This window comes from Vipera berus (genome assembly GCF_964194415.1).
Source record: "Vipera berus genome assembly, chromosome: Z".
Taxonomy (NCBI): Eukaryota; Metazoa; Chordata; class Lepidosauria; order Squamata; family Viperidae; genus Vipera; species Vipera berus.
In genome coordinates this window covers 10780528-10794626 of record NC_138205.1, presented here as the reverse complement: position 1 = coordinate 10794626, position 14099 = coordinate 10780528, and the positions used below count along the sequence as shown (strand labels likewise).

Here is a 14099-nt window from a genome sequence, read left to right as displayed (position 1 = left end):
AGACATTGCGTCCTGGGCCTGCTTCAATCTCCCCTTCCAGGCCACAAGTCAAGTCTGCCCTTTCCCACGCTCCGAATTCCTAAATCACAGCATTGCTTTGCTCCGTCCATCTCTACGTCACGAGATTGTGAGCTGTAGAGAAAGCAAGTGGCGCTGGAAGAGACGGGAAAACCCTGTGCACAAACAAAGACTCCTTACTCCTGTACTTTTCTGACAAATTCCTTGGCTTTCCAGCCTCACTTTTCCTTAAAAGATCAAGTCCTGCCTTGTTGAGGTTTCTGGTTTATTTTTTATTTTTTTAGTTTAGTTTTTTTTAATCGAAGCTTTTTCTTCTTTCCATTTTTACAGTACTTTTGCAGTTAACTTGCTTCTGATTTTCTTCAAACCCCCCCCCCCCTCCACTTCCAAAGTTGGCAAGCTGCTTCTCTGAGTTTCCCCTCCAGCCCCCTCCAGTTTTGTGGAATGTTCCATCTGCAGTAAGCTTGGGGGGGGGAGAGAAATGTAAAAAGGGAGCATCTCAAATCGGGTGCAGCTGTGACTGCTTGGCTTCTGATGGAAAACATCTGGCCAACCCCTTGAGGCGAGACCACCGAACTGTTGAAGTCACCAGCTGCACTGTTGTGGGTTCCTGAGGAAGGGAGAATGGTAGTGAAGGCAAGGAATGAATGGTATAGAAGAGGAGGTTTAATTTAAGCCAGGGATTTGCCCTGTAGCCTCCAGAATTTAGCCTTCTGGAGAAGCTGAAGGACACAGTCATATCAGCCAGCCCTTCCCCTTCAACTAACTCTTGATAACTATTCAGGTACCCCTTTTCTCCTCCTACTGGTTGGAAGTGGTGATGGGTGCCAACTAAATCTGGGTTTTTTTTTATTTTATTTTTATTTTTTTGCATCTGGAGATCAATTCTGCTACAGAATTAATTCTGTTACAGAATTAATTCTGCTACAGAATTCTGCTACAGTACATGCATCCCCTGAGCACTTTCTCCCCACTGAAAGCATGACATTTTCAAGGATACTTAATCATAATAGAACTGGAAGGGACCTTGGAGGTCTTCTAGTCCAACCTCCAACTCCCCATACCACTTCAGACAGCTGGCGCCCACGATTTCTGGAGGCAAGCTGTTCCACTGGTTAATTGTCCTCACTGTTAGGAAGTTTCTCCTTAACTCCAGGTTGCTTCTCTCCTTGATAAGTTTCCAGACTCCTGGAAGCTTTGAGCTTTGAGATGTCCTTTCTTTTATTTCCTGGTTTTGCAGCACAAACAACCTATCCTGATCCCACCAGATTTAAAAAAAAACACCATAACATAGCTGGAGAAGGTTGAGAGGAGGGTCACTAAGATGATCAAGGGCTGGAGAGGCTTCTGTATGAGAGAAAGTCATGTCATTTGGAGCTTTTTACTCTACAAAAGAGGAGAATGAGGTGATATGACTGAGGTGTACAGAATTATGCATGGTGGACAAAGTAAAGGAAGATCTGTTTTCCCCTTTTCCAAATGGTTCAGACAACCATTTGTCTGAAATGGTATAGGTTTCCTGCCTGAGTAGAGGGTTGGACTAGAAGATCTCCAAGGTCCTATTCTATTCTATTCTATTCTATTCTATTCTATTCTATTCTATTCTATTCTATTCTATTCTATTCTATTCTATTCTATTCTATTCTATTCTATTCTATTCTATTCTATTCTATTCTATTCTATTCTATTCTATTCTATTCTATTCTATTCTATTCTATTCTATTCTATTCTATTCTATTCTATTCTATTCTATTCCATCCCATCCCATCCCATCCCATCCCATCCCATCCCATCCCATCCCATCCTATCCTATCCTATCCTATTCTATCCTAAATATTAGAAGCCAAATATTAGAACCAATTTCACCCAATGAAATTGAAACCTGAAATAATCAGGACAAACAAAAGATTTCATTTAAATATAGGTAGTCTTATAATAGGTAGACCTATGATCATAATTGAGCCGAAAATTTAGGTTGCCAAGCGAGACAGTTGTTAAGTGAGTTTTGCCCCATTTTTCCACCATTCTTGCCACGGTTGTTAAGTGAATCATGGCAGTTGTTGAGTTAGTAATACAGTTGTTAAGTGAGTCTGGCTTCCCCATTGACTTTGCTTGCCAGAAAAAAACAACACATAATTGTTTTTCACATTTACAACCGTTGCAACGTCCCCATAGTCATGTGATCAAAATCCGGATGCTTAGAAACTAGTTCATATTTATGATGTTTGCAGTGTCCCAGGATCACGTGATCCCCTTTTTGCGACCTTCTGACAAGCAAAGTCAACGGGGAAGCCGGATTCACTTAACAACTCTGTTACTAACTCAGCAACTGCGGTGATTCACTTAATAACTATGGCAAGAAAGGTCATAAAATGGGGCAAAACTCACTTATCAACTGTCTCACTTAGCAACAGAAACTTTAGTCTCACAGGTATTCGTAAGTCAAGGATTACCTGTATCAAGAACAAAAGGAAATCTCCCCCCCCAAAAAAAGATCCCTACCAAATACCCAAGATAGGCATCCACAGCCAATTGGCTAGGAACAAAGTCACATTAAAATTATGTATTTCACAATGCTTGGAATGTTGGATTTAAAAATCTGTTGTCTGAGAATCATTGCCAGGTCTTAATGCATTGTCCTCCCCAATCCCCAAATATTTGACACATGGAAGTATGTGTTGAATAGATAATAGATATTTTCCCCTTATTTCAAGTCATTTGTGCTTTGAGTAAGGAAATGGGTTTATGACATTCTTCTCTTTTCCAATCAAGCTTTTAGGTTACGATGAAAAACCCCTGACATTACAAATGTTCATTGGTACGGCAGATGAGCGAAACCTACGTCCTCATGCTTTCTACCAGGTGCATCGCATCACTGGAAAAATGGTGGCCACCACAAGTTATGAATCTATCATCAGTGGAACCAAAGTTCTTGAGATGTCTCTGCTGCCCGAGAATAACATGGCAGCCAAGTAAGTTGCCTTTAGGAGCCAAAAATGAGGAGGTGAGATGAGGATTTGTCCTTCTGGGTGATGGTGATGATGTAAAGATGAAGAAAGATCTGATCCTTTCTCAATCTCATGCTTTTCTTTTCCTTCTTAATTTTTGTTTCAAGAAGGAGAAAGAGAAGAACCTAAAAATATCATCTTCAGTTCATTTCAAATTTTAAAAAACAAGATGATCTCAGCTGGGAAACATGGCGAAATTAATGTATAAAATATAAATGAAAAAAGGAGGAAAATAAAAATATTCAATAAAATATCTATGGAGATTCTCAGTCATCCAGGTCATAGTTACCCGAAAGATGTTTTTTCACAAGGCAATAGGACTTGCCTGTTTTTCTTTGAAGACATTTTGCTTCTCGTCTAAGCAAAATGCTTGTGGGATGAGAAGCGAAACGTCTTCAAAGAAAAACAAGAAAGTCCAGTTGCCTTGGGAAAAATTTTGGGATTCAATAAAATACATAAGCATAGACTTAATGTTGAAACGTCATTTGACCAAAGGCCTTGAAAATTCTCTTCTTATCCTTTGTTGGAAAAGAGTCAGTTAAAGCATAGATCAATAACCTATTGCTGGCAATCTGTTGTGGGTGTTCCCTCTTGGCTATTCATATCTTCCAAGTATTCACAAAACAGTTGAATGTTAAATTAAATATAATAGGGATATAACCTACAAAAGGCCTGCATTCACAAAGGTACCAGCGTCCCATGGTCACACGATCACTATTTGGCAACCAACTTCCAACAGGCAGTCATTGGGGAAGCTGGTAGGAATTCACAAGTCATGGTGATGTGACATCATGCTTAACAACATGCAGTGATTTGCTAATGGTCACAGTTGGAATTATTGTTAAGTAAGGTCACATGATACTTCATTTTATCACCATGTCACTTAGTGACAGAGTTGCCAGTCCCAATTGTGATTGGTAAGTGAAAACTACCTGTATAATACAATAATAGAATAGTCTTGGTTTCAGACATTGATTGATTGACTGAATGAATACATTTATAATCTGATTCAGTCAGATGATTCTAAACGCTTTACAAGAACATTAGCCAGAGTCAATGTAACAATAAATTACAGTAGTACCTTATAAAACCTAATACAATACAGTTATAGTTCCACCTAATGATACCCTCAGTATAATTTATTATTACATATTATTATGCACCTTAAAAGGTTATGTTATGTTGTTTCTAAAAGATAGGGAAGGATAGTTTTGTGTAGTGGTTAAGGTGCTAGTCCAGAAACCAACAGATTGTTAGTTGTAGTCCTGTTTTGGGCATGAAAACTGGCTGAGTTTCTTTGGGCCAATCATTGTCTCTCAGCCCAACCTCAGAGCTGTTATTGTGGGGAAAAGAGGAGGTGAAAATATTGTGCATGTTTGCCATCTTGAGTTATTTGGAATACTTGAGTTACTTGGAATACTGCATCCAGTTTTGGGCACCATGATGTAAAAAAGATGTTGAGACTCCAGAATGAGTGCAGAGAAGAGCAACAAGGATAATTAGGAGACTAGAGGCTAAAACATATATAGGACAGTTTCTGGAATTGGGTATGTCTAATTTAATGACGTGGTGGCTCAGTGGGTTAGGACGCTGAGCTTGTCGATCAGAAGGTCGGCAGTTTGGCGGGTCGAATCCTGGGTGCCAAGTAACAGTGAGCGCTTGTTACTTGTCCCAGCTTCTGCCAACCTAGCAGTTCGAAAGCACGTAAAAATGCGAGTAGGAAAACAGGGACCACTGTGGTGGGAAGGTAACAGTGTTCCATGCGCCTTTGGCATCTAGTCATGCCGGCCACATGACCACAGAGACGTCCTTGGACAAGCGCTGGCTCTTCGGCTTTGAAACGGAGATGAGCACTGGCCCCTACAGTCGGAAACGACTAGCATGCATGTGCAGGGGAACCTTTACCTTTACCTAATTTAATGAAAAGAAGGACTAGGGGTGACATGATAGCAGTGTTCCAATATCTCAGAGGGTGCCACAAAGAAGAGGGAGTCAAGCTATTCTCCAAAGCACCTGAAGGCAGGACAAGAAGCAATGGATGGAGAGAAACTGCAACTCAGAAGACATTTCCTACCAGTTAGAACAATTAATTAGTGGAACAACCTGCCTCCAGTGGAACAGTGGAACAACCATTTGTCTGAAATAGGATGGGGTTTCCTGCCTGAGCAAGGGATTGGATTAGAAGACCTCCAAGGTCCCTTCCAACTCTGTTATTCTATTCTGTTCTATTCTGTTCTGTCCTGTCCTGTCTATAAAAAATAATAAAGGTGAGATAAAAACAAGTAAATTTGTTACTACTTTCCCAGGCTGCACTCCATCTCATCCTCTTTCTTCATCCATGATTGTTTTTGAATTTATTGATTTAAGAGAAGTAAAACTAGAATATTCCAGTTATCCAAAATGTTTCTTGATTAATATCATGGGTGATCAGATTTTAAGTTAAGATACTTCCAATTTCCCTTTGCCATTTTTTTCATGGGCTACTTTAGAAAAACTTGTTATGAGCCCTGAAACCAGAGTAAAAAATAATAACAATATGACAGAGTTGGAAGGGACCTTGGAAGTCTTCTAGTCCAACCCCCTGCTCAGGCAGGAAATCCTATACCATTTCAGACAAATGGGTGTCCAATCTCTTCTTAAAAGCCGCCAGTGATGGAGCACCCACAACTTCTGAACAAAAACATTCCATTGATTAATTGTTCTACCTTAACTGTCAAGAAATGTCTCCTTAGTTCTAGGTTGGTTCTCTCCTTGATTAGTTTCCATCCACTGCTACTTCTCTTGCCTTCAGGTGCTTTAGAAAATAGATTGCCCCCCCCCTCTTCTTTGTGGCAACTCCATAGATACTGGAACACTGCGGTCATGTCCTTCTTTTCATTAAACTAGACACACCTAATTCCTACAACCGTTCTTCATATGGTTTAGACTCCAATCCCAAACACGCCCAATACTTCTTCCTCCTATTTTCCCCACAACAACAATCCTGTGAGATGGGTTGGGCTGAGAGTGAATAATTGGCCCAAAGTCACCTGGTTTTCATGCCTAAGATAGGACTAGAACTCACTCCTTTAAAAATAAAGATACCTAGGTTCCATTGATCCAGCAGAAGAATTTTCATTTCTCTTTTTTCTTTGGTCTCTACTGGATCTCTTCCTCCCCACTCCCCAACCCTCCAGCATCGACTGTGCAGGAATCCTGAAACTGCGTAATTCAGACATTGAGCTGCGCAAGGGCGAGACGGACATTGGGCGCAAAAACACACGGGTCCGGCTGGTATTTCGGGTTCATGTCCCACAAGGAAATGGCAAAGTAGTCTCCATCCAGACGGCTTCTGTGCCCATTGAATGTTGTGAGTATTGCTACCTCAGGGTATTAAACTGACTGCTGGGGTCTGTCCTCAAGATGGTTCAAAGGAAAGTTGAGGCGGTTGACTCCATATTGAGAGTGATGGGTACGTGAAACTAAAGAGGGGACCTTTCAGTTCTCGTCCATCATCAGCAGACTCACCTGTTCATCCATGATAGATGCTTCCAGCAACTGAGAAGGTTATTCCTGTTCAAAGTTTGCCTGGGGACATCTCTCCTTTACCCAGTGCTGAGTTAAAACATCCAGGCAAACTTCAGATTTGAGAACATAAAGGAAAATGGCAGTCAATTTAAAGTATATACTCCAAAATTTGTGCCCATGTGTATACAAACATACTCGTGCATAGGTACAAGTAACACACACACACACATACACACACGGTTACACATTTATTTATTATTTATTTATTAAATTTATTCATCACCCATCTTGTAATGAAACAACTCTGGGCAGTTTACAGCATAAAACATTAAAATCATAACATATAAATATATCCAAGACAATAAAACTAGATATTCCAATCCAGTTAAAATTATAATTAAAAGATGAGGAGGGAAGGAACAGGATGCACAGGGGTAGAAGATGGGATTGCCTCTTATTTTATTTTATTATTATTTTGTTTTATTTTGTTTTATTTTATTTTATTTTATTTTATTTTATTATTTTATTTTATTTTATTTTATTTTATTATTTTATTTTATTTTATTTTATTTTATTTTATTTTATTTTATTTTATTTTATTTTATTTTATTTTATTATTTTATTTTATTTATTTTATTTTATTTTATTTTATTATTTTATTTTATTTTATTTTATTTTATTTTATTATTTTATTTTATTTTATTTTATTTTATTTTATTTTATTTTATTTTATTTTATTTTATTTTATTTTATTTTATTTTATTATTTTATTTTATTATTATTTTATTTTATTTATTTTTGAAGCTTGTGAGTTTGCCAGAACTAACTCCCCAAGATTACACTAGGAGATCTCAAAGGGAAATTGCTAAAATCTCACAAGGCATAGGAGAGATCCAAGTGCATTTTGTTGCTTTTTCTTTTTTCTTTTAAAACACACTTTGCAGTGTCCAGTTTGCCTGGGAAGGGTGTTGAGTTTTGCGCAAAAGACCTTCCCAGCAATGATTGGCTTTTGAAAACATGGAAGAAAAGAAAGTTGGTATTAAAGAAATGTTTTAGGAAGCTATTCTTATGTATAGGATACAGTGGATGAGTTGGTCTGTAATCTCATTCCCCAATTCTGCTATGCAAGAGGTAAGACTTTTAGACTCTCCCTGGTCCCTCTTTGCAGCCCAGCGCTCAGCTCAAGAACTCCCACAAGTAGAGCATTATAGCCTTAGCGCCTGCTCAGTGCACGGTGGTGAAGAGATGGTCATCAGCGGAGCCAACTTTCTGCCAGAATCAAAGGTTGTTTTCATCGAACGAGGCCCGGGTAAGTGAGGTCTGGTTCAGTTCCTCCTTCCCTTCCCTTCCCTTCCCTTCCCTTCCCTTCCCTTCCCTTCCCTTCCCTTCCCTTCCCTTCCCTTCCCTTCCCTTCCCTTCCCTTCCCTCCCCTCCCCTCCCCTTTCCTTTCCTTCCCTTCCCTTTCCTTTCCTTCCCTTCCCTTCCCTTCCCTTCCCTTCCCTCCCCTTCCTCTTTCTTTATTTCTCCCCTTCCCCTTCTTTCTTTCTTCCTTCCTTCCTTCCTTCCTTCCTTCCTTCCTCCCTCCCTCCCTCCCTCCCTTCCTTCCTTCCTTCCTTCCTCCCTCCCTCCTCCCTCCCTCCCTCCCCCTCCCTCTCTCTCTCTCTCTCTCTCTCTTTCTTTCTTTCTTTCTTTCTTTCTTTCTTTCTTTCTTTCTTTTTTCTTTCCCTTGCTGCATGGCAGAAAAGAATGGCGTCTGAGCAAAAGAATGGAATTCAAATTGAATTAACCACATTTGCTTAATTGGAGAACAACTTTACCCCTCCATATAAATGCCTGCAAATTGCGGTAGCCGTATTTGCAGGTAAGAATATTAAAAACAGTTGGAAATGGGGTGGGGGGGAATATCTGACAACTGCAGTGACATTATTGCATGCTCACGTATGGAAAGGCTCAATGCTACCTACAAGGGAGGAATACCGTAGTTGGTGAAGATGATGACATTTGCAGAGAGGGCTAAATTGACTTCCTTGATTAAAGAAAAGTCAACTTCCATATTCTAAAGTCAACCTGTAGACTTGTTGCATTGAAACAGAGAAAAAAATAATGGGATATTGATGGATATAAAAAAAACTAAAAGTTTTCTTTTTTGTAACCATCGAATAACTTTGCAATTATATTTGTATTTGCTGCAAAACGAATTATAAACTTTTTTCCTACTTCTCTTTATCTTTTCTTTCCACACCTTTGTTCTTTCATTTTCTCCTTTTTTCTTTTTCTTCCCCACCCCCCTTGAATCTGTATTTGTTTCAGTTAGTATTTATATTCTCTTTAAAATTTTCAGTAAATATTTATTCAGAAGAAAATGTGGGATTGTATGAAGGAAGGACACACACACACACACACAGGGAAAGCTCTAATACTGGGGCTAACAAGGTCAGAAAACTGGCACAGCATGAGCTTGTTTTTCTACTCATTCTTTTGGGAAAGAATTGTCTTAAACTCAGGGACATTTTTCTCTGGATTTAATATGATAGTTGTGATCTCTAAAAGCTAAGACTACAATTCCCATTGACAGGTTTAGTAAACCATCAGTCATGGGGCCCACTGGACACAAAGTGTGGGCTGTGATTGTTTTTAGCATCTCCTGCTTCTGATCTTCACAAAGGGGTTGGCTGGATTAAGTGACTCTTTGGCTTAATCCAGAAAACTGTGCCTCCCTCTCTTACACCAATACAGATGTCTGATCCTTTGGCCTCACAGTGAACTAGTTCCTTTGTGGTTTCAGATGGAAAACTCCAGTGGGAAGAGGAAGCAAACGTTAATCGCTTGAAAAGCACAGAGGTGAGAATGAGAATTATAAACTATCATCTATGGGGACAATATTGGAGATAATTTTCCTAGCCATGAGGTAGTATTTTTTTCAGCATAGCAGCAGATGATGGACAGTGATCGAAGTAAAAACATTCTGTTCCTGGGTTCCTTAACTTGGTTGCTTTCAGATATGTGGACTTCATCTCCCAGAATTCCTTACATACCTCAGCATGGTCATTGCTGAAAATTCTGGGGGATTGAAGTCCTTATATCTGAAGAAAAAACAAACAAACCCAGATTGTGGAATTAACGTTCTTTATTGGATTTACTTGCCTTGACATCACTTTCTTCTCCTTCCACAGGCTTTGCTGACCCTCACTGTTCCCGAATACAGCAACAAGAGAGTTTCACGGCCCGTTCAGACATACTTCTATATTTCCAATGGGCGCCGGAAAAGGAGTCCAGCTCAAGGCTTCAAATATTTGCCTGGTAGATAGAACTGGAGATGGGAGATGAGAATGGTTGGGTGCTAAATTGTGCTTGATGATCTCTGCCAACCGTCTCCTCTTCTTCTCTAGTGATCTTCAAAGAAGAGCCACATCCGGATTCCACACCTCATACATTCACACACATCACTCCCAATGTTCCTTTTTCACTACCGCCAGCACAAGGGGCCATGGATTTCTCCCCTTCCAGACCTCCCTTCTCTTATAGTCCTGAGCGCTCCCCACCTTGTTCCCCCTATGGCCCCAATTGGAGCCCTTGCTCATTCTCAACCCCTCCTCATTACAGCCCAGCCTTCCGTTTCCCTCCCAGTGAGACCTATGGGGGCGTTAATCTCTCTGTACCCCACCTTGCTCCTCCAAACCTGCCCCACCTTCACGCTTTAGATTGCCACCATCCACACTTCCAGCTTCCTAGTCCACAACGCAGTCCTCACCCACCAGGACACAGAGAAACCCACAGTGGGGAGAGGTCACCAGAATGGACAGATCCAGACCTTGGATCCCAGGAGTTTAGCCCCAAGGAACTGGAGAAATCAGGGTTCAGCGGTGGCTTCCGGGAAAACTTGCCTATCCATGGGATCACACTGGAAGAAGGTAAAGGTATATTTGTGAAGCTTTCAATAAGATTTGGTTTCAATTTAAGAAGAATGACAGGGTTTTTCCTCTTTTTTTCAGTTTGCAAAATATGGAAACTCAGCCCTGCCAAAATCAGGTCACAATGACAGAATAGCAATAGCAGTAGCACTTCAACTTAGATACTGCTCCATAGTGCTTTATAGCACTCGCTGAGCTGTTTACAATGGCAGCATATTGCCTCCAACAATCTGAGGGGCAATATGCTGACCTCAAAAGGATGGAAGGCTGAGTCAACCTTGAGCCTGTCAGGATCGAACTCCTGGCTGTGGGCAGAGTTCAGCTGCAATATTGCATTCTAACCACTGTGCTACCAGGGCTCCTGGTCTGAATGTTTGCCTGAAGCTTTCAGATCAGAGCTGCAGAGATCAAAATCACCCCAAGATGGCAGGAATGAGACAGAAAATTCTCTTGCTTCCATCTAGTGGTCATATGGAGGTTTGCAGTCCAGATCTGGTAGCCCTGTGAGATAGGGCAGTTGGAAGGTTGGCATAGCTAGCTGGACAGCTTGCCACTCTTGAAAAAGTAACCTTCTTCATCAGCAGGATTCATTTGTGTCAGAGTTGTGTCTTGCTGATAATACTAAATTAGCAAAGAGAGCAGAATGATGCTGGCACTGTCATAGAAAATGACAGTCATAGAAATGATGTCATAGAAAATGACAGGCTGCAGAAGGCAGCTGGCCCAGAATAAATAGCATTTATAGTCTTTCCACTTCCTGTTCAAAGAGATGAACCAACCTAAGCCAACCCTCATATTCTCAAGAGATAGGTCCAATCAGGCTAATTTGAAAATAAGCTACAACCCAAGTGTGTTCATAGGACTAACCTTAAACTTATTTTCAAAGTATTGGACGTTGAGTTAAACTTCCAGCTGAGTCCTACCTACCCTTAAACTTTGAATGATGGAGCAATTGGTAGTGGGCATTGACTGGCTACAATTTCAAAGAATTTTAGTGGAATTATAGAGGAAGAAAGCTGGGATTTCCCTGTGGTCTCTCATTCAAGAATAGACTCAATCCAACCCTGTGTAGTAGTAGTACTACTACTACTACTACTACTAGTAAAATAATAATAATAATAATAATAATAATAATAATAATAATAATAACAACAACAAAACAACAACAAAACAACAACAACAACAACAACAACAACAATAACAACAACAACAACAACAACAACAATAATAATAATAATAATAATAATAATAATAATAATAATAATAATAATAATAATAATTGGAAGGTACCTTAGAGGTCATGTAGTCAAACCCCCTCCTCAGGCAGGAAACCCTATACCAGTGATGGCGAACCTTTTAGAGATCGAGTACCCAAACCACAACCCAAAACCCACATTTATTGCAAAGTGCCAGGGGCGCATCAGCATTATGGTGCCCTTGTGGGTGGGGGCAGTGCCGCCTCTGGCACGCAAAAACCAGGGGCACAAAAGTGGGCCACTGTACTTCAAGGTGCTGCACCACGCAAGAACGGGGCAGGGCTAGTGAGTATCACGCAGAACGGGGCAGGGCTAGTGAGTATCACGCAGGCACTAGCCCTGCCCCATTTGCAGCGCGTGCATGCTCGCAGCCTCGTGCGTGCGCGCAGGCATGTAAAATGCTTCCCCCTCCCTTTTCTTCCAGTCCACCAATCGACAATGGTTGCTGACCTGTGCTCTACCTTCTCTACTCAGCCGCTTCACCTCCTTTGTGCTGGGTAGGGCTCCTGCTCCGGGCAGTGGTGGAGGCCTGATGGACTTGCTGCTGATGGTGGTGGTGCGCATGCCAACAGAGAGGGCTCTGAGTGCCACCTCTGGCATGCGTGCCATAGGTTCGCCACCACTGCCCGTTACCGTTTCAGTACTTTAAAGGTTGCTAGCTACTGCCATTGTCTATAGACTTACACAGTGTTAAATCATAAATCATGATTTATAAGCCATGGTGGTTGGGGTTCACAGATCATATACCAACCCGAACTAAAATTGATCATATTATAAATTTGAGGATGTTACATTCCAGCTGCTGATCTAGATTATTGTCTCAATTTTCCAGTGCACATACCTGGAAATACTAGAAGCTAAATCTGAGACTCTGGGCCTCAAAATGAGTACTTGGTTGAATACTTCCTTTAGTCTCCCCCTTCAAATCCCTGCAGATCTCATGAGCGTGAAAAATAAATTACTGCCCACTGTTTCTGCCCAATCTTCTTGCCTTTTCCTCCTTTGCTCATGAGATGATTAACTTAAGCCACCAATGGAGCAGCCAACTAGCAGATGAAAATTAGAAGGTCTTTATCCACCCACTGGGGCCTGGTAGGCTGTTAACACACTACCCTTGCTTGAAACAGATCCTAGGAATTATAATTCCAGCACTGTTGTTCATAATAATTTCCCACAATGACAAGGGTTGCAGACTAAGCCTTAGAAATTTCAGTGGCTTGGTTAAGGCCACCTAGTGAGTTCACAAGCTGCTGTGTGGTGAGCTTTCCTTCACATTGGCTCTCTCTCTCCCTTTCTTTTTTTCTGACTACTGTCCCCAGTTACTGAGATCATTGGCAGGGACTTAAGTGACTTTCCAGAGCCATCCTGTGAAGGAGGACAGAGCTGAGAAACGACCAGAATCCTGGGGTTCATAAAGCTTCAAGAAGACTGGAGGTCAACCCAGCAAAAGTGAAGATGTCCAGGACCACGCAAGAAACTGCTGGACCAGCTTCTGAGGACTTTGACATTGATGGATTTCCTTTTTTAAAAAAAAATCTTCTGCCTGTTTTTTTATTTCAGTCTTCGATTAGGGGCCTCCTATAATTCAAGGCAGAGTCACGCCATCATCACTCCAAGACTGGAGCATCTGTAGTCCTGAAGAAGTTGCTAAACTGCAATTCCCAGGCTCTAACATTGACTGTGTTGGGAGACTGGATATCAGTTGCTTCACCATCTTTCTTCTACTTGGTGGCCATCCTCTATCGGTCCATTTATTTATCTGGTACTCCAAGATAAAGAGTTTGGGCAAAGAGTGAGACTACCTATTGAGTTACAATGCCCTCTGTAAGGTTTAGTCCTTTCTTTATTTATCCACTCCACATTTACATATTGGGGAGCTGTATGTCCTATGATAATTGATTCCATGAACTAATCTATTTTATATGGCTATCTGAGAAAGAACCTCAGTTTCCCAAGATATTGGGTCTATCCTGCACATCTGTCCAGAGTTCTCTGTTGTGTTTCCTGAAAACCAGCAAGAGGGTTGCCATGCTATCCACTTTGCCTTCTATCTAAACTACCTCTCATCCTTTCTTTAATTGAGAAGGCTTCAGACGTAGTCTCTGCCCAAACCCATCCCACTGTGGAGGGAGGATGGTATTATAGGAGATCTTTCTCAAACCATAACGTTCAAACAATGTTTGGTGATCATGAAACCCTCACAGATCTTTGTGCGTTCTCATTGTAGGATCCCACAATGAAATGATCAATAAAGAAAGATAAGTGTTCCTAAAATTCTTGATCTTTGTATATCCTCTGGAAAACACATCTGGTTGATACAGAGAAAAAAACCCACAGAGGATGGATATATGTAGATCTTTTTCATCCCATTTCTTCATGTTCCACAACCTCTGTCCTAC

At 40.9% G+C, this 14099-nt stretch overlaps 1 protein-coding gene across 1 annotated transcript in view; it reads left to right on the top strand.

The window, feature by feature from the left end:
* Positions 1 to 13087, top strand: part of LOC308677658 (nuclear factor of activated T-cells, cytoplasmic 4-like) — a gene marked incomplete at both ends in the record, with an annotated part of 37381 nt that extends 24294 nt beyond the window's left edge. The window contains 7 exons of the mRNA XM_081344272.1: positions 2791 to 2990; positions 6203 to 6375; positions 7702 to 7842; positions 9319 to 9374; positions 9707 to 9833; positions 9923 to 10444; positions 13020 to 13087. Coding sequence (XP_081200398.1) covers positions 2791 to 2990; positions 6203 to 6375; positions 7702 to 7842; positions 9319 to 9374; positions 9707 to 9833; positions 9923 to 10444; positions 13020 to 13087 — 1287 coding nt within the window. The remainder of the gene's footprint in view (positions 1 to 2790; positions 2991 to 6202; positions 6376 to 7701; positions 7843 to 9318; positions 9375 to 9706; positions 9834 to 9922; positions 10445 to 13019) is intronic.
* Positions 13088 to 14099: the final 1012 nt, after the last annotated feature.